General features: G+C 38.0%; 3 protein-coding genes across 6 annotated transcripts; 1 reads left to right on the plus strand and 2 right to left on the minus strand.

The window, feature by feature from the left end:
* The first annotated feature begins 355 nt into the window (after positions 1 to 355).
* On the plus strand, positions 356 to 2,222 carry LOC119986103 (cytochrome P450 71D9-like). The gene is made up of 2 exons (XM_038830653.1): positions 356 to 1,329; positions 1,443 to 2,222. Exons 1-2 carry the CDS (start codon positions 430 to 432, stop codon positions 2,088 to 2,090), a joined length of 1,548 nt encoding a protein of 515 aa, XP_038686581.1. The 5' UTR covers positions 356 to 429; the 3' UTR covers positions 2,091 to 2,222.
* Positions 2,223 to 12,075: 9,853 nt separating this feature from the next.
* On the minus strand, positions 12,076 to 15,715 carry LOC119985386 (premnaspirodiene oxygenase-like). 3 transcript variants are annotated; one of them, XM_038829681.1, is made up of 4 exons: positions 15,214 to 15,715; positions 14,750 to 15,064; positions 12,974 to 14,665; positions 12,076 to 12,850 (listed from the first exon to the last, which is right to left on the minus strand). In XM_038829681.1, the coding sequence occupies exons 3-4, from the start codon at positions 13,709 to 13,711 to the stop codon at positions 12,227 to 12,229; spliced, it is 1,362 nt and encodes a 453-aa protein (XP_038685609.1). In that variant the 5' UTR covers positions 13,712 to 14,665; positions 14,750 to 15,064; positions 15,214 to 15,715; the 3' UTR covers positions 12,076 to 12,226. The 3 variants fall into 3 exon arrangements, with proteins under 3 accessions (XP_038685609.1, XP_038685608.1, XP_038685607.1); XM_038829680.1 differs by having other exon boundaries at positions 12,968 to 14,665; positions 14,750 to 15,060; positions 15,214 to 15,707; XM_038829679.1 differs by having other exon boundaries at positions 12,968 to 14,665; positions 15,214 to 15,707.
* Positions 15,716 to 15,957: 242 nt separating this feature from the next.
* LOC119985384 (protein DETOXIFICATION 19-like) lies at positions 15,958 to 27,039 on the minus strand. 2 transcript variants are annotated; one of them, XM_038829678.1, is made up of 7 exons: positions 26,518 to 27,039; positions 24,920 to 25,464; positions 19,564 to 19,650; positions 19,424 to 19,480; positions 19,087 to 19,325; positions 18,857 to 18,975; positions 15,958 to 16,376 (listed from the first exon to the last, which is right to left on the minus strand). In XM_038829678.1, exons 1-7 carry the CDS (start codon positions 26,779 to 26,781, stop codon positions 16,251 to 16,253), a joined length of 1,437 nt encoding a protein of 478 aa, XP_038685606.1. In that variant the 5' UTR covers positions 26,782 to 27,039; the 3' UTR covers positions 15,958 to 16,250. The 2 variants fall into 2 exon arrangements, with proteins under 2 accessions (XP_038685606.1, XP_038685605.1); XM_038829677.1 differs by lacking the exon at positions 15,958 to 16,376 and adding an exon at positions 18,334 to 18,696 and having other exon boundaries at positions 26,518 to 27,027.
* Between the last annotated feature and the right edge of the window lie 170 nt (positions 27,040 to 27,209).

Below are 27,209 nucleotides of genomic sequence, written 5' to 3' on the forward strand. Positions count from 1 at the left end.
GGATAGGTGTCCGGACGGGTGTCCGGACAGGTGTCCGGACACCTTGGGAAGTGTCCCGACACCTCACAGCAAAAAGTGCCCAAAAAGTGCTCCAACTTGCCCGAACAAGGTCCGATTCCTACAAAACCAAGGGGAAACATTTGTAAGTGTAAAATTAAGCTAAAATGCAATCAAATACATTAACTAAGTGCTAGAACATCCTAATTAAAGGACATTAGAATCTCAAAATAGAGGTCCAATCAAGAATCAAGTGCATTATTGTGCATTATATATATATATATATATATATATATATATATATATATATAGACACACACACATACACACACTATGCAGTATGTCTGCAATTGAAAAACTTAAATCCAGCTCAGCTAAGAATCTTGCTTCAACCATCTCCATTACTCCATATTCTGTAGCTTCTCCTCCATCATGGATTATCAAATTCCTACTTTTCCGATTATCTTGGCCTTTCTTGTTTTCTTATTGATGCTGCTGAGAATATGGGGCAAATCAAAAATCAATAAGTCAAATTCGGTTGCTCCTCCTTCTCCATGGAAGTTACCCCTGATAGGAAACATTCACCAAATGATTGGTTCTCTGCCGCATCGACGCCTACATGATTTAGCCAACAAATATGGACCTCTTATGCATCTTCAACTTGGTGAATTGTCCACTATTGTTGTTTCTTCTCCAGAAGTCGCCAAAGAAGTCATGAAAACCCATGACATTAGTTTTGCATCCAGACCTTATATTCTTGCCATAGATGTCCTATTCTATAACACTAGTAATATGGGGTTTTCACCATATGGAGATTACTGGAGACAGATGCGTAAAATTTTGACCGTGGAGCTCTTAACTGGAAGAAGGGTTCAAGCTTTGCGATCGATCAGAGAGGAAGAGGTATCGGAGTTTGTTAAATCCATTTCTTCAAATGCAAGGTCAAAAATCAACCTCAGCGAGATGTTAATTTGTTTAACATATGCTATCATTTCAAAGACGGCATTTGGTGGGAGTTGTGAGAAGCATGGAGCATTTGTACCACTTCTAAGAGAAATCGTAGAGGTTACCTCTGGTTTCGGTTTGACTGATATGTTCCCTTCCATCAAGTTGTTTCATCTTATCAGTGAAACGAGAACTCACCTTGAGAAGCTGCATAGCGAAGTCGATAAGATACTTGAGAGCCTCATCCATGAACGTAGAGTTAACAAGTTAAGAATCAACTCCACTGAAGAGTTTGGTAAAGATTTCTTGGACATTCTCTTGAATCTTCAGGCACATGGAGAATTTCAGTTTCCCTTGACAGCAGACAACATCAAAGCACTTATAACGGTAAGTATGTCTTAATCACTTTATGTTTTTTTAATATCTATATGAAGCTAAATAATGTTGTTCTAGTTTATTCGAAAATCAATTAACTTGTGATACTATATCTTAACTTTTAGGAAGTTTTCTTGGGTGGGAGTGAAACATCATCTACGGCTTCAGAGTGGGCAATGTCGGAATTGCTAAAGAATCCAATAGTGATGACAAAAGCTCAAGCAGAGGTAAGACAAGTCTTTGACAAAAAAGGATATGTAGATGAAGCCGGACTAGAAGAACTAGAATTCTTGAAATTGGTTATCAAAGAAACTTTAAGGTTACACCCTCCTTTTCCATTGTTACTCCCAAGAGAATGCAGAGAAAGATGTCAAATTAATGGATATGACATACCGGTCAAAACCCAAATCATCATTAATGCATGGAGTATCGGAAGAGATCCTAATTATTGGATTGATGCAGAGAAGTTCTATCCCGAGAGATTCATCAATAGTTCGATAGACTACAAGGGGAATAACTTTGAATTTATCCCTTTTGGTTCTGGTAGGAGAATGTGTCCTGGTTTGTCATCTGGAGTACTGACCGTTGAGCTTATACTTGCAAATTTACTCTACCATTTTGACTGGAAGCTCCCTAATAACATCAATCAAGAAGAACTAGACATGACTGAGATTATTGGTTCTGCAGTTGGAAGAAAAAATGATCTGTATTTAATCCCCATCCCTTACACTGTTACACCGGCTGTGTCAAAACATATAGATTCTCACTTTTAGCTACCATTTCCTTGTGTAAGTATTGATTGTTTGCTTTACTTCCAATGGTTAAGTTTTTCTTGTACCATTTGTCCTCATTTCCTGGCTTGTATCTTTCAGTAAAAATGAATGGGCATTAGTCTCCTTTACTTACATTGCAAGTGAATGCTTTGTTTCTTTAATTACTACAGTTACTGTTTCATTTATGCAAGAAAAATTCCTTCAAATGCAAACAAATGAAACAGCCCTGGGAAGCTTTTTAAGCATAAATCAACATTGATTCTATACTTATGGCCGTCTGCCATTACTTCTCTTCTATAATATTTAAATACTTTTTCCTATGTTCTTGTCGATTGTCTGACAGAAAGCGAAGGATTATTGTCGAGATTTTCTTCATGTACTGTCTATTTCTATTTCTGTAACAACATTCTCACTTGTTTTTTTCTTTATCTAAAGCAACGTTCTTTAAGTGGATAAGGAATTGTTCTTTTCAGCTTCCTTGTTAATTTTGCTACGCGTTTCTTGCTGGTATTTTTTCTTTAAGGCCCTCTTCATTTTTGCTTGGGAAGAAGAATCGAAAAGGCCCCATAAACTTTGACCACTGGATCGATTAAACCCTTGAACTTCATTTCGTGCCAAAACTTGAGAAAGAAGAGGAGAGCTGAAGGTGCATAACAGATCCATATTTGTTGGCCAAATCTCTTGGCCGCGCATGATGCAGAGAACAAATCATTTGGTGCATGTTTCCTATCAGGGATAGCATTTGAAGGAATTTCTTTCGCAAATATAGAGAAATCATACCAATAAAATTTTGTATTAGTTTTACGTACCACCCAGCAAAAGCTGCTGAAAAGAGATCCTAAAAACTGCACACATGAACATGAAGAATACCAAGTAATTTGTGAAAAAAAAAATATAAATACCTTCAGATAGACCTATGTTGTTTCCTTTAAGAACTGTACTTGGGTTTTATCCCACCTTTGTCGATCTTAGCTCAAATACTTGAAAAGCCAAGTTGAAAAAATTACGAAAAATGCAGTGGGGCACAAAAAATCACATATTAACGTAACTAAATAGTTTCTCAAACCCCATATTATCGAAAATGAACTTAGGAACATAGACCTACACAACTTGGCTGCATGATAGAACTACCACTAACTAATAAGTAAATGGTGCGTTATTTCAATATAGAAATTAAGGATCACAGCTATTGGTTGTGATAGAATTGAAGAGTCACAAAAGAGCCAAGTATGGCTATAAGTCCTACTCTGCATATTCTTCGTAGAATCTTATATGCAACGAATTAGATCGCATCAAAACTTTGACGGTCCACAACTCTTAGTCATCAACATCACATCATTTCAACACAATCTCAATTAAGATGAACTTTCATACGCGTGAAATGTTCTGACCTATCATGTCAATAACAAAGCAAGAACATGCTTCTGATGACTGAAAAATACAACGAAAGAGAATAAAGAAGCAAACCCCAAGTAACTGGTACAACTTGGAGGTTCGTCTTTATGGCCGTGAGATCCTTGACTAATTAAGAGCATAGCTTCATAAAGAAAAGGCTACTTGGTCAAGCAAACACCCATCTCACTGACTAAAAGGTCTCAAATTCAGTTCACTGCCCAATGTTGGGTACCATCCATTAATAAAATAATTTGATAAAGATGCAATGAACAGAATATCTAATGGAATATCATCCACAATTAATCAAAAAGCTGAGAGAGAGAGATAACACTCCAAATACTTTCCTTATACCCTAAACCTCATACAAACAACCCGAGAGAGACCATCAAGATTATCAGAGAATCGTAAAAAAAATAAAAATCAATTGAAATACACATAAAAAACTACCTGCTTGGTATCTCTTTAAACGTCGGCAAACCTGCTAAGTTTCGAAGCCATCCCATTGGTCTGTGACATCTCAGAAGCAGAGTACAAAAACACACACACAGTGTGACCGATAGCTTCAACCTACAAACTTAACCCAGGATGCCTGTTTCAACCTATGTATAAGCATAATAAGGTAAAGAAAATTTCAGATCCTATCAGACTTGCAATTAAAGATCTCCGTGAACTTCTTATTTTCTGCATAAAACAAACACAAACCAAAGCTACTAACACAAATTATCTCACCTGGAAAGAGATAAACATCTTTACTTAACCTTGCCTGGAAACAAAAGATCCATGTGAGACGTATTAACATTCAACAAATCAGAGATATTATGATTATGGTGCACCAAAGTAGTGGAATCTTGGATTGCCTTACATAGCAGTCATTTTTTGCCAAGGTCTCTAATCAAAAGTTAAATTAAACTCAAAATGTAGAAACAACTAAAAAAGGAATGTAACCAAATACAACCACCTTTGATTACTAAAAATCAAGAAAAATACTCCCTCCATCCCATTTTCATATTCCTTCTTTCTATTTTGGGATGTCCCAAAATTAGTGTCACTTTCCTTCATTAATTAACAATAATTTTGTTGTTGTATTTCAAAATTACCCTTGTAACTTTAATTATCATTGTTTCAAGAACAAAAAAAAAGTGCTGCTATAAATAATTGGGACAGAGGGAATAATTAGGAGATGCAAATGGAACATTCAAATGGGCAGCGGCCTTGTCCTTATCGGTGAAAACTCCAGTTGACTCGACAATAACCTCAACACTAGTCTGGCCCCATGGGATCTCCACTGGATTCCTTGTAAATCACCAAAACAAAATAACAAATCCCAGAATAATCTCTAACACAAACAAAAAAACATGAGGAAATGGGGATGAAGAGAAAAGTAGAATAATTACCTGTACCTAAATAACTTAATTATATCCTGTTGTATTTACTTTGTTTATTTGCTCATAATCCCACTGTCTTGGTGGCGAAATCATTTAGTGCAGAAGGACGAAATCATTATGGAGTTCAGTCTCTCTCTCTCTTGTTGGCGAAAATGAACCAACCCAAACCAACCCGACAGTGGAAAACATATTTTACCAACCGCTAATCAAAGCCAACCAAAATGACAGATAGAAAATACACATTAAAAGATCACACCTAAAAAATAGATGAACGTGAAAGACATCACCTTCAAAGAAATTAGACAATACATATAAAGCACCCACAATCATACACATCATGTTAAACTCAGCTCACGTAGAAATCTCGCAAACAAAAATTTGCTACCACCCAAAGCAAGATCAATATGATCTCCCTGAAAATATTTTCAACTTAATTAAGCTAAAATAGAGTTCCCATCATTCATTTCATTCGATTTAGACATAGTAGCAAGCAGGTTCATTTTGTCATATGCATGCACAACTAATAATTAAATAATGAGCAGGGGAAGAAAATACCAGAGGCCTGAGAATTCAAAGATAGAGATCCAAGTCCAAACAGTGATTATAATGTTTCTCATTGTAAATTACTCATAAAACTAAAATGCAACAATAACACAATACATTCAACCAAGGAGAAATCAGGGTCTGTTTGATAGAACACAATGTCTCTACTGTCGCTCACATAGTGATTAGTGGTCTTGATCTAAGCTCTCCACCGGATTATCAACCAAGTGAAATGGAAAAGGCCCTGATTTCTTTGGCTCTCTGTAGTACTTTCCAAGCACTGGCTCTCCTATTAGTATTCTTAGTAGATATACAACTCGAATGATAAGATCATAAATACAGCAACAACAAAAAATCTTAGTCTTGCTTAAGCTTATGATCCTTATAGATTATTACCTTGCCGCGGTACCAAGGTAGCTTCTGTTCATCATGGCCATGGTGATGCAAGTATGTAACAGCATCCAACCATATAACAAAAACATGCAGAAATATTGAGTTAATAGGGTTTGAAAATCTGGCATAGAAAAAAACTTGGGAAAATAAAATGATAAAGACTTGTGTTGATTTGACTCACCAATACTCTTCTGAATACAAATATGCCACGATAATCAGTTAATGAAACACGACCATAAGCAAAATCACAGGCAACTCTCCAGCAATTACACAGAGATACCTTCCATTTTAGTATTATGATAGATAGATAGATGTGGAGCGACAGAGATGGTAGATGTGAATTTTGTACTCGTTTCACTAATCACCACCAACAATCATCGAGGAAACAAGATTATTTCCTGACCTGGTACATAGATAGATAGATAGATAGATGTGGTGCGACAGAGATGGTAGATGCAAATTCTGTACTCGTTTCACTAATCACCATTAACAATCGTCGAGGAAACAAGATTATTTCCTGACCTGGATTACCAATTGTTGTTTAGTGCAGAGGGTATCTGATGCAGCGCGGCGTGGTGGAAAGAACACCTACTTGGACATGTTGATTCGACGCACGAATACCAAGAACAAGTCTACTTAAATCTGTTGATTCGACACACGAATACTATAATTAAGGCTTCAAAACTTTGTTTATTCTAGCGAATACCAAAGAATTGGAAAAGACTAGCCGTCTCTTAATTTTATTCAATCAAAAACTCAAAACTGAAATTCCTCAATAGGGTTACAACCTTAAATAGTAAACTAAACGAAACCCTACACACTTCTAATAAGAAACAAATACTTAAAAAGATACTAGACTTCTAGAAAAATAATACTAATTGATTTACAAACAATTGATTTCATAAAATACCAAAATAAAATATTTAAGAGAAATATCACAATCTCAATCTACATCATTCTCCCCTTGTTGGAGAAAACTCGACCTCGAGTTTTAAAGAATTGCAGTAAGAAAACTCTGGATTTCTCGATCATTGTCATTGCAACAAAAGAACAAGCCTCCAACTCATGGCACTTTAAACTCTTGATTAAATTCAGAATCAACATTAATAAAGAGCCTTTTCCACGTGGGTCGTTAAGCCATTCTGGAATAATAAACTCCACATGTTGTATCTCTACAACAAGTCCTTGATGAGATATTTCTTTAGCTACAAAATTTGTAAGTTTTTTCCACACCAACAACTTGTTTTAATAGAAACTCTTCTATATCTTCTGGATAATCATTAAATGTTGGTTCAGCCAAGTGCGACTATGACTTCTGATCTGCCTCCGGGTCGTCACCATCGTTGTAATCATTGAAGATAGGATCTCCAATTGGATCGAAGATCAGTTCTTCTACAAGAACTACCTCTGAATCGAAAATATCAAGAACATCTCTTGCATGATCGTAGACCTCTTTACTCGAAACCCGTCCATCACCACGATTTTCATGTTCATAGGCCTCCTCTTTCGGAACCCGCCTACTTCCATGACCTTCACAGACTCCATTAACTTTACCGTCGCGTACCATGATTGCGAACAAAAACCTGGGCTCCGATACCAACTGATGCAGTGCGGCGTGGTGGAAAAAATACCTACTTGGACCTGTTGGTTCGACGTACGAATACCAGAATTAAGGCTTCAAAACTTTGCTTATTCTAGCGAATACCAAAGAATTGGAAAAGACTAGCCGTCTCTTAATTTTATTCAATCAAAAACTCAAAACTGAAATTCCTCAATAGGCTTACAACCTTAAATAGTAAACTAAACGAAACTCTATACACTTCTAATAGGAAACAAATACTTAAAAAGCTACTAGACTCCTAAAAAATAATACTAATTGATTTACAAACAATTGATTTCATAAAATACCAAAATAAAATATTTAAGAGAAATATCACAATCTCAATCTGCATCAATATCTTAAACGGCAACCACTCCACTATTAACCAACAAAGATAAGAGATAAGAGATCCCTTTTTAGCAGGACATGTGATCTAGTATCACTATCTACTACAGTGTACGACATGCCTTAAAGACAAAGTAGGTAGTTCAAGCGTGAGGGAGAGTGTCACTGTGCGCTTGATATGGAAAGGAATCACAGGGGGGTATTGTTGGGTATGGAAAAATGTGATTATAAGTCCATATAGGTCAAGTATGACAAAGTTAATAATATCTACGACTTTGAGTTTAGACGGAATTCAAATGTGCATATAAGAGATCTGGGGCTCCGCAATTCATTTACAATAGGAGAGTCTATAAATTGGATTAGGATATTTGAACTCACCCTAGTTTAAACCCCTACACCAGTAGGCTACTTTTTAGGCGATAAAGTGAATACATCACATGCACCGCCCTTGATTACCACCCTTGATTTCTGCACCAACTAATTACCTTATGTGATCGTTGTTTATGTTATTGAGATACGTGCATGAATTTCCATCCTCCTTTACTAATTGATGTCATAAACCAGGTTTACAATTAATTAAGTTTTTTTTATTGGTGATTAAACTTATGTTTATATTTTTTGTCAGACTAATTTAATAATTTTTAAGACATAAATAGTAATTTAATCAAGAACATGACAATGGCTTCGGAAGGAAATATGGATTGCACTGACTGCACATATGCATCAATCCACTCCTCATATAGAGTAGCCCATTCAGCTGCGCAAGCATTCCTACAGTGTCTCCACTGAGGCGTAATGGGAGGCATTGGGTAATCTCCTGTCAAACCCACCTAGATGTAGTGATTACCATTTACGTTCCCTATGATGATAGCAACACGCTAATAGGGTGGTAGGGGAGCTGTACGAAGTGGTAGATATGTCCAGCTCTCTCCATGATGAAGAACATGCAATATGACATTGTATGCGGAAGCAATCAATAAACCCATGTCTGGCATTGTCATCCAGTGCTCAAATGGTGCTGCAACATCATCTCGAAAGAAGTTAAGTGAGTGTTCAACACTATATGCCCTCTCTTCACTGCCAAATATTTCAACATATTGTTTCCGAAATACCTCCAACTCTACCATCAAGTTATACCTAACATTGGGCCATTCATCTTCCCTAAGACCAAGAAGCACAGCTATCGATCGAAAGCCACAATTTCCATCAGCTTTTACATCTTCTACGTCCCTAATGTAAGGATGCAGTACAGTTGGAAACTGATCAATATAGGGTCGTAAAGAGTAGTTTCCCTTTCTCGGACTCGAACTTCCTTGTGTAGAGAGAGACTGAGTATTGTAAATAGAAGAGCAACTGTGTCATGCTCAAATATCTTCGAGTCGGGACGTCTGGATGATGAATTGTTTTTGTTAGGTTCCCGAGGCTGAATAAAATCACTCCCAAGGAAACCGGATGTAGCTAGTTTGTTACGGGTGGTGGTGGCTACCTTTTTCATTGTTGAGGGGTGTCTTCTAATGTTGGTCTTCACAGCCGGTTCATGGAGAAAAGTTGTTGAAGGTTTGAATATTTCCCTCAACTTCCATAGCCAATGACTTTAACATGCCTTGTCTGCTGCTTGAACTGTTCGGTGAACATTTGTACATCAGCGCTGCAGTCGATCTCATCCTCTTCAAGAGGCTCACACGGCAAGAGATCAAGCTTCCTCCGAAATTTATCAATGCAATCAAGCGATACAGTATGACCTTCGCTCACGTATATGGCTTGTTCGTGAGCACACGGTAGTTCGTAACTCCTACGAAGGTGACATCTGCATTTGTAAGCAACCTCTCCAACATATCTAGACTGTTCAAACTCCATCAACATCAGATTTAATGCATCGATTGAAACAAAACCACATGAATCCCAAAGGTGCAGTATATTGAATCAGTGTTGGACGATAGTTCTGCTTCTCTTAATGCTAGCTTTAATGGTTGTGTCATGAGACTGGATGACCTGATGAATCCAAGACGAGGATCTCTCCAAGTCTGACTATGATAAGCTCAAATATCTTTTCAGCTTAGCATGCTGACTCTCGACTCTATTAGTCATATGGTTCCCGAAATGCAGATATTTATCGGTCCACGCTGATACAAAATCTCCTTATACAGTGTAAGTCATACATCTTTCAGATATTTCACCACTGCGGGAAACTTCTGTAACACTACTTCAAGGCGTGACATATTGCTCATGTGCACGCTCTCATTTTCATATTCGAGTACCGTAGTCCACATGCGGTAGGATGCATCCGAGGCTCTCTTGTCTTCTATTGATGGCCTGCATTCGGTCAAAATACTTTGATAGATGTGCCATCTACAGAGTAGTTTCGAAGCCTCGGGAAATACCTGAGCACACGCTTTCATCAGCCCCAACTCTCTGTCCGTTACAATCACTTGTCGGCCAGTGCATCCATGCATTGTAGATCGCAAACATTCCAAAACCCAAGTATAATTGGCCGCTTTTTCTGAGTGCAAGTATGTGAACGCTATACAAAATGTCTGATTCGTTAAAGTCACACCGATAATTTCTAGGAGAGGCAACCTGTACCTATTGGTCTGATATGTCGCATCCATCAACAACACGTGTGGGAATGCACGCAATCACTCTAGTGATTGAGGATGTGCGAAGAACAAATCTTCGAGCTCATTGGTTGTAAGGTTGGCCCAAGAATCGAAAAAGTACCCTTGGTCGTGGAGGAATGTGAACACAACCTGCATCTGTGACTTACCCGATTTCTCAGGGGTCTTGTGCTTCTTGCGTGCATTGTATATGGTTCTGACGGTTGACACGTTGTTTGGATCTCGATTTTTCAACTCCGTCAATATGTCTCATGGCTTCACATTTTTTTCAGACATATCTATCATCAGCTATATTTTGGATTCAGAAAGCCGACCGGGGTATGGATGTCCCTCCATATATGATGTAGGAGCATGGTTATGCGTTGCACACCTCACCTCCACTATCCAATCATCATCTTGCTTCATTTTTCTTCCTTTCATTTTGAACGGACATTCAATTCTTTTGGTGTCTATCGCCCTCGTTGAGAGTTTTTTGCTTTGGTAGTTGCCACCGCGATCGCATGTGAATTGTAATCTAGGTTTTTTACCGAACCCACCAAAATCTGATCTTTTGATGACAATGATATATCCCAAATTGCGCCCGGTTTTTTGAACCCAATCGATCAATGATTGGCGTGATTTGAAGACCTGGGAATGTATTAAATTGTATTAGAAATTAACGAATATTTATTTGAACCTAACAAAACCACACATATATCAATTGAGTTAAACATCATATCATATTGGTTTCAAAATCACTTCTAACATCAGCTTTGATGTTCTCTTCGGTTTCATCCACAAGTTCATCTTCTTGCTTCATTTCATCTATATTAACTTGCTCGCTCCAACCGGTTCTGTAATCAAAGCCGAATATATGGTCCATGTGGTGAAAGGTCAAAAGCACGTCGAAGCAAAAGTTCAAAAGGTCCGATATGCAAACATTGTTCAGACAATAAAAAAATAAACTGAATATAAGAAGACAATTTTAATGTCAAACATTGTTCACAAAAATTTTTAATTTACATTACTTAGATGGCAGTCATGCACTCAAAGGGAATATATTCTCTGAGCTGAGAGATGGAACAAGGCATTCACGGGGCCATTCAAAGGGAATATATTCTTTGCAAAAGCAACCCTAGGTCACCACAAACTGATGGAGCTGGTGTAAAATGTGTAAAATGTATGAGAGAGTAGGGTGGTAGGGTGGGTCATAGATAAACAACCCGTAAATAGATAACCAATAAAAGAGAGAGAGAGTATACAATGTATGAGAGAGATGACACCATTGATGTGATTTTTCAGTAGAGAGGGTGTGGGTAGGGGGTAGGGGTGGGTAGTAGGGCGTGTCGAAACATATGTTCCCCTATAGATTTTAATCAAATGATTTAGAAAGTATGTCACATCATACACGCGTGAGGTTTGGGTTTATTTGCTGGGTTGTTGTACTTATTTGTTTCATCCTATGGCTTGTCTTCTGTGGCTTGTTAAACCCTTCTATCAATAATATACCACGATTTATCTAAAGAAAAAGAATTTGTCTGATAATTTTCTACTGTTATATGTGAATTGTAGATTTTAGGAAATCCCAAATCCGCATATAAGGTCACATGCGCACTACGTTCGCTGGAATGTATAATTTCTTCCACTACAAATGAGTGTTGTTATAGAAATAGATAATTGTATAGCATGAACGTTATGTGAAGAACATGTTGCACAAGTAAAACAGAAACTGTAACAAGAAAACAAACAATATATTCACTAGCAAATAACTAAGGGAGAGTAACGCCCAATTATTTTTACTGCAGATATACTAGCATGGAAACTAAAACAACAGCACAAGATAAAAGAAAACTAAAGGTGCTAAAGCAAACAATTCTATGCTTACTCAACAAGGATAGCATTGTAAGGAATGGGGATTAAATACAAATTATTCTTTCTTCCAACTGCACCACCAAAATTCTCAGTCATATCTAGTTCTTCTTGATTGATGCTATTAGGGAGCTTCCAGTCAAAATGATAGAGTAACTTTGCAAGTATAAGCTCAACAGTCACTATTCCAGATGACATGCCAGGGCACATTCTCCTACCAGAACCAAAAGGGATAAATTCAAAGTTGTTCCCCTTGTAGTCTATCGAACTATTGACGATTCTCTCAGGATAGAACTTCTCTACATCAATCCAATAATTAGCATCTCTTCCGATACTCCATGCATTAATGATGATTTGGGTTTTGAAAGGTATGTCATATCCGTTAATGTGACATCTCTCACTGCATTCTCTTGGGAGTAACAATGGAAGAGGAGGGTGTAACCTTAGACTTTCTTTGATAACTAATTTCAAGAATTCTAGTTCTTCCAGTCCAGCTTCATCTACATATCCTTTTCTGCCAAAGACCTGCCTCACCTCTGCTTGAGCCTTTGCCATCACTATTGGATTCTTTAGCAATTCCGACATTGCCCACTCGGAAGCTGTAGATGTTGTTTCACTTCCAGCCATGAAAACTTCCTAAAATGTTAAGATGGGGTATCACAAGTTAATTGATTGTCTATTAAACTAGAACAACATTATTTAGCTTTAGATAGTTATAAAAAAAAAACATAAAAGTGAATAAGACATACTCACCATTACAAGTGCTTTGATGTTGTTTGCTGTCAAAGGGAACTGAAATTCTCCATGTGCCTGAAGCTTCAACAAAACGTCCAAGAAATCATCAGCAAGCTCCTCAGCGGAGTCGATTCTCGACTTGTTAACTCTATGTTCATGGATGAGGCTCTCAAGTATCTTATCGACTTCATGATGCAGCTTCTCAAGGCGAGTTCTCATCCCACTGATCAGATGAAACAACTTGACAGAAGGGAACATATCAGCCAAGCAGAAACCAGAGGTAACCTCTACGATTTCTCTTATAAGTGGTACAAATGCTCCGTGCTTCTCGCAACTCCCACCAAATGCGGTCTTCGTCGTGATTGTATATGTTAAAGAAATTAACATCTCGTTGAGGTTGATCTTTGATCTTGCATTTGAAGAAATGGATTTAACAAACTGTGATACCTCTTCCTCTCTGATCGATCGCAAAGCTTGAACCCTTCTTCCGCTTAAGAGCTCCATTGTCAATATTTTACGCATCTGTCTCCAGTAATCTCCATATGGTGAAAACCCCATATTACTAATGTTATAGAACAAGACCTCCATGGCAAGAAGATAAGGTCTGGATGCAAAAGCAATATCATGGGTTTTCATCACTTCCTTGGCGACTTCAGGAGAAGAAACAACAATGGTGGACAATTCCCCAAGCTGAAGACGCATAAGAGGTCCATATTTGTTGGCTAAATCATGTAGGCGTCGATGTGGCAGAGATCCGATCATTTAGTGAATGTTTCCTATCAGGGGTAGCTTCCATGGAGAAGGAGGAGCAATTGAAATTGACTTATTGTCTTTTGATTTGCTCCATAGTCTCAACAGCATCAATAAGAAAACAAGAAAGACCAACATAATTGGAAAAGGAATTTGACGATCCATGGTGGAGGTGGTTGAAGCAAGATTATATGCGGAGCTAGAGTTTTAAGTTTTTCAATGGAAGATAGACTGCATAAATTATATTGATTTTGTAATGGACAATGCTAGAGACCCCCAAAATATCACCCCTAAAAGTCTCTCAAATCTATGTGGCATTAAAATAGTCATTGATTAAAAACACACATGTAGGGTCCACTTCACATCCAACATTCCACATTAAATGGGGGTCTTTTGAGGGTCACTTTTTAAAGGTCTCAAACATTATTCTTTTATAATACCGAAAATTGGTTAAAATGAATAGACACGTTTTTCACTTTTGCAATATATGGTCGGCCGCACACCAACCAAGTAGGTCTTCAGTATAGCACATGGCTATCACTGAAAACGCCTGCCCATAAATTTTGACCAAACAGTAATGCCAAATTAAATGTTAGACCAAGAAGAAGAGAGAGCATCAGAGCCACAGCGGCGGCACTTTTGGATTTCCTGCTCACAACTCATTTGACACCCTTGTGCTGCCATCAGAATTTTAGCACATTTAAAATCTCAAGCACACGTTCTACCACAAAAACAAAATGAAAGAAAGGGTGATGGATTTTAGAATCAGATTTTGGTGTTGACGGAAAATAAAACTACGCCCAATAATCATATCAACTTTTGTTAGGTCGAAAAAACCAAAAATCACGTCAACTTTTGTCACCTGAACATCTAAAATGGCGTCAGAGATGCCAATATGAATCAACCAACCTTGCAGCAGTGCTAAGACCACATGTAAGCATAAAGGAAACACCTCCTGTGCTCACACTGAAGGGACAAAATGCTATGCAAGGTTAGAATAGATAATAATGTGATATAATATGCATATATAGATGCAGGAGTGAGACTTACCACATTGCAATCAATGAGGTAGTTTCGTTTGCATTTGGCATCAATCCTGCTAATAATACCAGAATCTCAAATGCCAAGGACTTCAAACGAACAGCAAATCAAGGTACCTCATATAAATAGCTGCCATTTCCGATACGTGGTGGTCTTGGTGAGGAAAGATCAATATTGGTTCTGTATAGAACCAGATGATGGAAATAATTATAGAGAAGAAAATGGATGTGGTGCAAGATGCTTGCAGAAGAATTCCCAACATTCTGTACAATTTTGCACCAAATCTTGACCACACAGTGTTTCAAGTGCTCCACTCAATCCTATCTAGAACAGAAACAGAGAGAACAAACAATCAACCGAGAATTGAAACATGAAAGATACGCTTAACAAATGAATAAAATTAGCCACATCGAATCAACTCTTTCAAACATTGAGGAAAAGAAAGGAAAAAACTGAGAGAAATAGACGGAGACCATGAAAGCAAAGCTGGTAATGGAGCCAGCAAGCTCAAGTTCGCCGAGGTGGCCGGCGAACATGACTTAAACCAATGTTATAAGGAAGTAGGAAGCGTTTGTGAGGAGCATCAGCAGCGCAAACAAGACTTGCTTCTTTGCCTCTTCTACATCCAACACTCTCTTCCACCATTCTACTTCACTACTTGTTTCCATATCACCAATATTACCATCTCAATGTGTAGTATTGTGTGATGACATATATCTATATATATCTAAATCTTGAAATCTTAATTTTCTTCTCCTAACTTTCTTACTACTACCTTCTTCTACTTGTGTTCTGTGTTAATTTCTTGTACTTACTTTACTAATTAGTGTTCACATATAAAAGAAGATAATTAAATAATAATGTGAGATGTGCATACACTAATCAAACCACTACTCTATACTTTAAAAATAAAAAAAGTTCTCATCAACACCACTAAGTGCCTTACCAATAAAAAGGAGAAAAAGATTAAGGAATTGTCCTACACTCCTACCATGTTTCTATATATATATATTAAGATACTTAAAAGTGCACTCAAACAACAATAATATATATATATATATATTAAGATACTTAAAAGTGCACTCAAACAACAATAATTGATTTTATATTTGAGGTCATCAGGATTCAGACCGTACCTTTTTTCATAAGTTATGAAATTAATGCACTTTTTTCTTTTTTTTTTGATAAGGTTCGATTCCCCTCCCCTTAGTCCTTACACTATGCCACAAGAGCTCCTTCATCAAGCTGTATTCTTCTCACCTTAGCATAGAGCTTGAACTTGAATCCAAGAAGGCAAACAATTGTTAGAAGTCTGAATCAAACACTTTAAAGGCATGCGTACCAAAGTACGTAGGAAGATGAATGCAAAATATTGCACTAACATTTATCCTACTCTAAAGCTTGCACTTGATCTTCTGAAAGTAACAATATTAATGAGAGCTATCTAGTTACACCACAAAATCTGTTTGAAATTGTTGGAAAACCACAATTTCAATCGATTTGATTATAATCACTCGAAATCATGAGTTTCTTTGTCACAAGAGAGATCAACCTTGGCCCATTTTGCACGTAGTGTAACGATCAAAAGAGTGAAGGCTTGGCAGCTGAGTCCAGAGATTAAGCCAATCCACAATCCCTGGTCCCCAAACGAGCCATATTAACAAATAGCTAGGACTATACATGCATATACATACATATATATATATATGAGTAAGTATATTTGCAATTATGAACGTGTATGCATGAATTCATATATGGAAACTTAGTCATCTCACCTTTGCATGGGCTTCAACTTGAATCCAAGAAGGCTTGAGATCAGCACTCCGATAAGGTAGAATGATTCCCAAGTTAACATACACAGCCAAGTGCTGCTACCCACAACCTCTAACACACCTAAATATATATATACACATCATTGAAGTCACCTTTCATCCAAAAATAGTGTGTACGTGTGTGTTTGTAGAAATACACAGGTCTAAAACGTTGTTGCTTAAAATGCCATTACTATGCAGTCGTATTGATTTTTTGTGAAGCTTTCGCTAACTTTTACGATATAACTTCAATTTTTCAAAGAGAAATCAAGAGCAATTGATTGTTCAACCCTGATAAAACACCTTGAAAACAATCAGTTGTGATTGAGACTGCTAGGAAAGGTCTCATGGCAGGGCTGCTGCTGAAAAAGCCTGCCCAAATGTTATGACCAAATGCTAATGCCAAACAAATTGCAAGAGCAAGTAGAATTGCAAGCTTGAGAGTCACATTCATAGCCCCCTTAGCTTTTTCAGGATTTCCTGCTCCCAATTCATTTGATACCTTTGTGCAGCCATAAGAAGCTCAAGACAATTAGGATCTACATTAATGTGAGCAAGAAAAAAAAAACACATTAAATTGTACAAAGGAATGACTGAGATACGTATCCAACAAACCTTACAGCAGTACTAGGACCATAAGTAAGCATGTAGGTAAGAGCTTGTGTAATGACACTGAATGAGAAAAGTGGAAACAATCTTAGAACACATTTACTGATATTTACGAGCACGCACACACTCACACAGATGTATATATATGCAGGAATGGAACCTACCACATTGCGACCAGTCAAATAGTCATTTCTGCATTTGGCATCAATCCTGCTAAGAACACCAGAAATCTTGAAAGCCGAATACTCCAAACTAACAACGTATCAGACAAAACAAGGTCAGATTTTTGAGATATAAACGAATGCTTATTTTCATGAATCCTATAAACAACACCTTAGCTCTCACATCTTTCGATGTGGGACAATCCTATCATACGCACACCACCATGCATATGCACGCATCACTACCCCGGTGTGGGTCTTATGTTCATTCATGTACTTTAAGTACTTAACCGCTGTGAGATGCCATCCAGCTTGGTTTGTGCAAATGATACAAGGAGATTAGGAGAATAACCATGTAGGTACATACCATATCATTGCTACAGACAGCATCATTTCTGCAGACCACAAAGTGTATCAAGTGCTCCACTTAACCCTATCTAGAACCAAAAACAGAGTAGAAAACAGAAGAGAATCTGTGTTATTGACAAAATTGAGAACTATAGATAAAAATTTAGATAGTAAATGTTGAAGAATTAAATTTTATATACCAGGAGAGCAAAGCCAGTGATGCCGGCCCATGAATTTGCAAAAGCTGAGCCAGCAAGCTCGAGTTCTCCGAGATGGCCAGCAAACATGACTGAAACCAATGTTAGAAGAATATAAGGTAGTATGAAACATTGTTAAGGATCATTGGCAGTGAAAACCAGACTTGGTTCTTAGCTTCTTCCACATCCAACACTCTCTTCGAGCACCCTCCCTTTGTTTCATGTCCATCATCAACACACTCTAGCAAGGGCACTGAAGTACCATCTAAACTTGCAGTATTTGATGACATCTCAATCAGTCTTTTGTTCTTCTTTGTGTGTTTGTCTAAATGACTTTCACTATATGGGGTTGATACTTCATACAATGTAAGCAGAAGATTAAAAGTAACTATTGATAATGACAGAAATAAAACATATAGACTACTTGATTGATCCACATTACAGAAGTCAAACTTTACACTTTCATGTTATGATTGTTTATAAAAGATAGGAAGCAACCAATAACAACAAAAGAAATTACAGCCTTTATTCATAAAAGTTAAAATAATGAGAATCTTTGAGAACATAAAGAAAATATCTTTTATTTGAAAAGGTTGAATTTACATCTAATTTCTGATATCAGGAACTTCGCATACAACCATACCGATGCCACTAAACATAGTTATTGCAGGCATATATCACTCTCTCAGGAGCTCTACTTACTCCAAAGCCATCGTTTCTTCATCTACATCACGAGAAAGATCCACCTTTGTCCATCTTGCACTTAGAGTAATGAAAACAAGAGTGCTTGTTTGGCAGAAGAGTCCAGAGATTAAGCCAATCCACAACCCCTGGTAACAAAACATGAAAGCAGAACAGATTTAGCTTTATCTTACATCAAATGTGGATCAATGGCTTTGCGTAAAGGCATATGCATATCACACTTGGTATATTTGTGCATGTATAAATGGTTTTCAATGCATGACAGATTACAAAACAAATTTTTTTCACCTTAGCATAGAGCTTCAACTTAAGTCCAAGAAGGCTTGCAATTGGCATGCCAATAAGATAGAATGTTGCCAAGTTGGCATACACAGCCAAATGCTGCCAACCACAACCTCTAGCCACCCCTATTTCACAATCAAATCAAGCACTTTTGTTAACAAGTTTGAGTAATGTGTAGAACTAGACATCATTGAAGAGAACCTGAAAGAAAAATGGAATTTTATCATTCAAATCACCTGATAAAACGCCTTGTACAGCATCAAGAGTAATTGAGATGGCTAATAAAGGTGTCATGGAAGCAAACTCTATTACTATAGCTGGGCTGTCACTGAAAAGGCCTGCCCATATATTATGACCAAGTGCTAATGCCAAAACAACAGTGAGGCCTAAGAGAACAGAAAGCTTCAGAGTCACAGCCATGGCGCTCTTAGCTTTGCTAGGATTTCCTGCTCCCAACTCATTTGACACCCTTGTGCTGCCACAAGATTTTAGTATATTTAAAATCCAGCGACAAATGAAAATCCACTGAATTATAGAACTGAAAAAAAAAATATTATGAAGTTCTTGTCCAACCTTGCGGCAGCGCTGAGACCATATGTAAGCATATAGGCGATCGTTTCTGTGTTCACACTAAAGAAGAAATTGTGATCGACAAGGTTAGTACTGTTGCAATGACATCTAATCAGCATACATTAGTCATGAGGGTAACCTACCACATTGCAACCAATGAAGTAGTCATCTCTGAATTTGGCATCAATCCTGCCAAGAACACCAGAATCTCAAAAGCCCAATACTCCAAACTATCCATATAACAAACAGAAATGGTCAGATTTTTTAGGGATCATGCATCGCTCCTTTGCTGATTCTCTTTCTTGATTAGTACATGAGACTTTACACATGGAAAGTATTGGAGTTCATGGTTGTTCTGAAGTAAAATTTGAAGCTACCAAGTATAAAATGATAGCTGTATGGATGATAGCTGTATAGCTGTATAGTTAGTCAGATATAGCTGTTGTTATTTGATAGCTGTATAGCTGTATAGTTAGTCAGATATAGCTGCTGTTAGTTAGTCAGATATAGCTGCTGTTAGTCATAGCTGTATAGCTGTTAGTTAGTCAGATATAGCTGCTGTTAGTCATAGAAGATATAGCTGTTAGTTAGTCAGATATAGCTGCTGTTAGTCATAGAAGATACGGCTATTAGTCACAATATTAGGCTTGTATTATGGAACAATATGATATTTAATAAGAGGTACTCTCACAAGGAGAGGGATGGAAAATTGACAGCAAGATTGACATGGTATCGGAGCAAGGTTTCTGAACTACTTTGCTCTCTGATTCTTTGGTTTTCTTGGCCTTTTTTTTGTGTTTAGCCCTTGATATCTAGGTCTCTTGGATTTTGGCTTGTCTAGGCTTGCTGTTGGAACGATCCTTATTTTTCTGTTCAACAGCTCTTTGATTTTCAGATCTACTGCGATTTGTTTTCTTGGTACTCTTGGTTCTTTGGTTTTCTGATTTTCTGGGTGCTGGCATAATTCCAAGCTTGCATTATTCTTGTGTTGTCAAATCATTGTTTCATCATGTCTACAAGCAACAATGATTCGTTCAATATTCGATTCACTGGTAAGAACTATTCCTCCTTGGAATTTCAGTTTCAATTATTTGTCACAGGGAAGGACTTATGGGGTCTAATAGATGGAAGTGATCCAGCCCCTACAGATCCTACAAAGTTGGCTTCTTGGAATGTAAAAAATGCGCGTGTGATGACATGGATGTTAGGGTCTGTTGATCCTCTTATTGTCCTCAATTTGAGGCCATATAAAACTGCGAAATCCATGTGGGAATATTTAAAAAAGGTTTATCATCAGGACAATTCAGCTAGACGTTTTCAATTGGAGTATGAGATTGCTTGTTACTCTCATGGCAATCTCTCCATTCAAGATTTCTTCTCTGGTTTCCAGAATTTGTGGGCAGAGTTTACTGACATTGTTTATGCTACAGTACCCGCTGCATCTCTCTCTGATGTTCAAAAAGTTCATGAGCAAAGTAAGAGAGCTCAATTTTTAATGAAGTTGCGATCCGAATATGAGGCCATTCGCTCCAATTTGATGAATCGTGACCCACCTCCATCCTTAGATGTTTGCTTTGGAGAATTACTTCGTGAAGAGCAACGTCTTCTCACACAAGCCACTTTTGAGCAGGGGAGGTTGGGTACTAATGCTGTTACGGTTGCTTATGCGACTCAAGAGAAAGGCAAAAATAGAGATATGCGGAAAGTGCAGTGTTACAGCTGCAAAGAATATGGACATATTGCTCTCAATTGTAAAAAGCGATTCTGCAATTATTGTAAACAACAAGGGCACATCATCAAAGAGTGTCCTACTCGTCCTCAAAAGCGCCAAGTCAATGCCTTTCAAGCTGTAGTTGGCACTCTGCCTGATGGACAATCTCCAGAAGGGCACAACTATCAATTTCTTGCTCCAGCAGTGTCTACAGGCACTCCTACGGGTGCTGGGTCAGCAGTTCTTACTGCTGATATGGTACAACAAATGATTGTTTCAGCATTTTCAGCCTTAGGGCTGCAAGGTAAAAATAATACATCCTCTCAACCTTGGTTTCTTGATTCTGGTGCATCAAATCATATGACTAGTTCATCTCATATGCTTCAAAATGTGCGTCCGTACAATGGTTCATCACATATTCAGATTGCTAATGGAAGTCATTTACCTATTGTTGCTGTTGGTGATATTACTTCATCTTTCAACAATGTTTTTTTGTCACCGGGACTTTCTACTAGTCTTCTTTCGGTTGGTCAGCTGGTTGATAATAACTGTGATGTCCATTTTTCTCGTGATGGTTGTTCTGTGCAGGATCAGGTGACGGGGATGTTAATCGCGAAGGGGCCTAAAGTTGGGAGATTGTTTCCACTACATTTTTCCATTCCTAGTGTCGTATCTTTGGCTTGTACTACTGTTAAAACTAAGGGTGATGTATGGCATAAACGTTTGGGTCATCCAAATTCTCTTGTTCTGTCTCATGTATTGAATTCTGGTTTGTTGGGCAATAAAAATCATTTCACTTCCCACGGTCTTAAATTTGATTGCTCTACATGCAAATTAGGCAAGAGTAAAGTCCTTCCTTTTCCTTCTTCTGGCAGTCGTGCTAAACACTGTTTTGATATTATCCATACTGATGTTTGGGGCATTACACCTATTATTTCTCATACTCACCATAAGTACTTTGTGACATTCATTGATGATTATAGTAGATTTACTTGGGTATATTTTCTACATTCCAAGTCTGAGGTCTTCTCTGTTTTTAAGACCTTTTTGGCACATGTTAATACTCAATTCTCTTCAGGTATTAAAGTATTGCGATCTGATTCTGGTGGGGAATATATGTCTCACGAATTTCATGAGTTTTTGAAACAAAAAGGCATTATTTCACAACGCTCTTGTCCTTACACGCCACAACAAAATGGCGTAGCGGAACGCAAAAATCGTCATCTTTTAGATGTTGTTCGGACATTATTACTTGAGTCTTTTGTTCCATCTAAGTTCTGGGTTGAAGCTTTGTCTACTGCAGTTTATTTAATTAATAGACTGCCATCTCAAGTGTTAAACTATGATTCTCCATACTTTCGTCTTTTCCACGAGCATCCGAGTTATCATTCTCTACATACTTTTGGTTGTGTTTGCTTTGTGCACTTACCATCTCATGAGCGTCACAAACTTTCTGCTCAGTCTATTAAATGTGCCTTTATGGGTTATAGTGTTTCTCAAAAAGGTTTTGTTTGTTATGATCCATGCTCTAACAGATTTCGTGTCTCTCGAAATGTTATTTTCTTTGAGGATCAATACTTCTTTCCTACTCACGTTGAGTCATCTCCTACAGCAGCACTTCTTCCTACTTTTGATGACTTGCCCTCTCCTCCTGATCGATTCAAGCCTGGCTTTGTGTATAAACGACGTCAACCAACTTTACCCCTTCCGGAGATTGATCCATCACCTGAGACTGTTCAGACAACTCCTCGACGATCTACCAGAGTCTCGCATCCTCCTGATAGGTATGGTTTTTCTCACACGTCTCTCACCGCTACTTTATCCAATATTTCAATTCCTTCATGTTACTCCGAGGCTGTCAAACATGAGTGTTGGAAAAGGGCGATGCAGGAGGAACTTCACGCTCTTCAGGAAAATCATACATGGGACATCATTCCTCGTCCATCTACTGTTAAGCTCATTGGGTGTAAATGGGTTTACTCAGTTAAACTTCGTTCTGATGGGACTTTGGATCGTTATAAGGCACGGCTGGTTGCTTTGGGTAATAGGCAAGAATATGGGATTGACTATGAGGAGACATTCGCTCCTGTGGCAAAAATGACTACGGTACGTACAATCATTGCTATTGCTGCTTCACAGAGTTGGCCACTTCACCAAATGGATGTCAAGAATGCTTTTCTACATGGTGATCTCAAAGAGGATGTTTACATGACTCCTCCACCTGGTCTATTTTCTACCTCTACTTCAGAAGTGTGTAAGTTAAACCGGTCCTTGTATGGATTAAAACAAGCTCCTCGAGCATGGTTTGAAAAGTTCCGGTCTACCTTACTTAAATTTTCATTTGAGCAAAGCCAATATGACTCGTCTTTGTTTATTTGCAAGACCTCCGCTGGTGTTGTTTTCCTACTCGTTTATGTAGATGACATCGTGATCACTGGTACAGATTCCTCCTTGATTGCTCACCTTCAACAGAAACTTCAAGACTCTTTTCACATGAAGGATCTTGGTCCTCTTACGTATTTCTTGGGTTTGGAGGTTCATACTGATACTTCTGGGGTGTTTGTGCATCAACATAAATATGCCCAAGATTTGGTTGCTTTGGCTGGTCTTCAAGATTCTTCCTCGGTGGATACCCCATTGGAAGTCAATCTTAAATACCGTTGTGAGGAGGGCGATCTTCTCCCAGATCCTAGTATGTTTCGGCAGTTGGTTGGTAGCTTGAATTATTTGACTATTACACGACCTGATATCTCTTTTGCCGTTCAGCAAGTTAGCCAATTTATGCAGTCTCCACGACATCTACATTTGGCAGCAGTTCGTCGTATCATTCGATACCTGCGAGGTTCTTCGAGTCGTGGTTTGTTTTTTCCTGTTGATACTCCTATTCGTCTTGATGCCTTTAGTGATGCTGATTGGGCAGGATGTCCTAATACTCGTCGTTCTGTTACGGGTTGGTGTATGTTTCTTGGAGAGTCCCTAATATCTTGGAAAAGTAAGAAGCAAGATCGTGTTTCCAAATCTTCGACTGAATCCGAGTATCGTGCTATGTCTGCAGCGTGTTCTGAGGTTGTTTGGCTTCGTGGGCTACTCGCTGAACTTGGCTTTCCTCAATCTGATCCCACTCCTCTCCATGCTGACAACACCAGTGCTATTCAAATTGCTACTAATCCAGTATATCATGAGCGTACTAAGCACATCGAGGTGGATTGTCACTATATCCGAGACGTTGTGGATACTCGTGTGATTTCTCTTCCGCATGTTTCCACCAACCTCCAGATTGCTGATGTGTTTACCAAGGCTATGACAAGGCAACGTCATCAGTTTTTGGTTGGCAAATTGCTGCTTCTTGATCGCCCAGCATCAATTTGAGGGGGGATGATAGCTGTATGGATGATAGCTGTATAGCTGTATAGTTAGTCAGATATAGCTGTTGTTATTTGATAGCTGTATAGCTGTATAGTTAGTCAGATATAGCTGCTGTTAGTTAGTCAGATATAGCTGCTGTTAGTCATAGCTGTATAGCTGTTAGTTAGTCAGATATAGCTGCTGTTAGTCATAGAAGATATAGCTGTTAGTTAGTCAGATATAGCTGCTGTTAGTCATAGAAGATACGGCTGTTAGTCACAATATTAGGCTTGTATTATGGAACAATATGATATTTAATAAGAGGTACTCTCACAAGGAGAGGGATGGAAAATTGACAGCAAGATTGACAGCAAGATTGACATAAAATTGTGTGGATGTACTCAGCTTGGTATATGAGCAGACTAACTGTTTAGAGCACTTACCACACCATTGCTGCAGAAGGCAATGCTAGTTTCAAGTTTGCTGTTATGTAACTGAATGGTTCAAATGAAAACCCATCCCATGTATGCTGAAATTTCTTTGAACAAATCACATAGGTAGCCAAGACAATGAATGACATCCACAGTGAAATTGAAGCTGCCAATGGAGCACCCGTGAAACCAAGATCAGTCCAATGAACCAAAGAATAAGCTATGCCAATATGGATGCCCATTGGAAATGCAGAAAGCACAACCAGAGGCATAACGACTGATTGTGTCTGCAGAAACCTCAAGATGTTTTGCAGGAACCCATATGCAAATAAACCTGGTATAAGATACTTCATATATAGAGCTGCCGTTTTTGCAATGTCGTGGTCTTGGTGAAGTAAGATCAATATGGGTTCTGTATAAAACCAGAGGACGGAAACTAGAATGGAGAACAAAAATGATACAATGCAAGATGCTTGTAGATGAATCCCCAACATCTTGTACAGTTTTGCACCAAATCCTTGACCACAAAGTGTTTCAAGTGCTCCACTTAACCCTGTCTATAACCATGAAAATGATAAGTTTAAAGGAAACTTAAGACAGTGCATTAAGGGTTCAATGCAACAAGAAAGAAATCAGCAGAGAGGAGCATCATGAAGAAACTCACTTAACTAGAAAAGGTGGCACAAAAACAGCATGAAAGATTCCAAGTTAAGGGAAACAGGATTTAAATGTATTCAATCATTGCTGATTTCATTTCTGCTTCACGTCAATTAGTTAAGAGAAAGTTGTTTGGATAAAAAAAAATTTCACCTTTGCATCAATTAATAAGGAGTGATTGTTTGGATCAAATAGCTCGATGGATGTTCTCTTGTCCTTGACATGCACGATGCATATGTACGCAGCAAGCAATGGTGTCAAGCACTCAAGTGTGAACAATGTCTCTTAGCCACCTTTGATGAACACTTATCAATCCAAGAACCTCTAACAGGACAGCTTCCTGTTCTTTTATATAAGGTCATTATGTGAATTGAAATGGCACAAACAGGTGACTCAAACTCTAAGCTACTGCTGTACTTCACTAACCATATGCAGAATTAGCACCAACAAGAAACCAGAGAGCTATACTATTTAATACGTCAAACATTTTACTGGATCACTCTGTTTGCAAGAGATCTATACATCATTAGTGATTTAGTTCATTTAAAGACACGGGAGATGGAATATAGGTGTGTCTCCTTGGTTTTTTGGTTGATTCAATTTTATCCTGGTACTAAATTTCTCTACATTCATGAGTTCATCCCATAAATCATCATCTTTATACCTATTATCAATATGTTTACAGAATTTACCCAGTTGGCTTCATATATCCACCGTACTTACATCAAACACCTAGAGTTCAATAAAAGTAAGCCGAAGACTCAAAGACCAGTACAAAGCGATGAACCTATAAACATGCAATCAACTATCCAAGCCCCCTACACAACAGTGCAAATACAGCTTTGTTCCGTTCTCAGTTCTCACAAAAGAAAATCAGTTAATTGACAAATCCCACAAAAAAAAAAAATTAAGGTCTTTCACTGATATGAACGAGGAGAGCAATAGAGAAATACCGTGAAAGCGAAACCTGTGACAGTGGCCCATGAATTGGCAAGAGTGGCACCAGCAAGCTCAAGTTCACTGAGGTGACCAGCAAACATGACAGAAACCAATGGTATAAGGTAGTAGAAAACATTCGTAAGAATCATCGGCAAAGCAAAAAACACTTGCTTCTTTGCCTCTTCCACATCCAATACTCTCTTCCACCATTCTTCTCTGTTTCCCCCTAACAAGGGTATTTCTTCAGTCCCATGTGAACCAGCAGGAATTGATGACATCTCAATCAAAATTTTCTTCCTCCTTGTATTAGTTGCGGGTGTCTTTTGCACTCTATTCAATGGATCTCATTATGTACTGAAATAAATAATAATAATAATAAAAGGATGACCATAATAAAATTAGAAAACTAATATTGTTAAAGAAATCAAATGGAATAGTAACATAATTGAAAATTTGTACTTGTTATAAGATGAAGAAGACTGCAGATAAATACAAGTGTGTTTTGTTGGTGTTGTTGCTTTCTTAATAAAATCAAACTCTCACAGCCATGGACAAACTGCAACTATGCCACAAACACACACTGTTGAGTTCCTCTTATAGTCGTCTAGTATGACTATAATTCAATTAGTGTTGAAATTCTTCTTGTTTATTCCAAAATTTTCAACTTTAATTTGCTCTCCCCACTGCGTGACGTTCACGCGTGTTG

Source organism: Tripterygium wilfordii, chromosome 19 (genome assembly GCF_013401445.1).
Source record: "Tripterygium wilfordii isolate XIE 37 chromosome 19, ASM1340144v1, whole genome shotgun sequence".
Taxonomy (NCBI): domain Eukaryota; kingdom Viridiplantae; phylum Streptophyta; class Magnoliopsida; order Celastrales; family Celastraceae; genus Tripterygium; species Tripterygium wilfordii.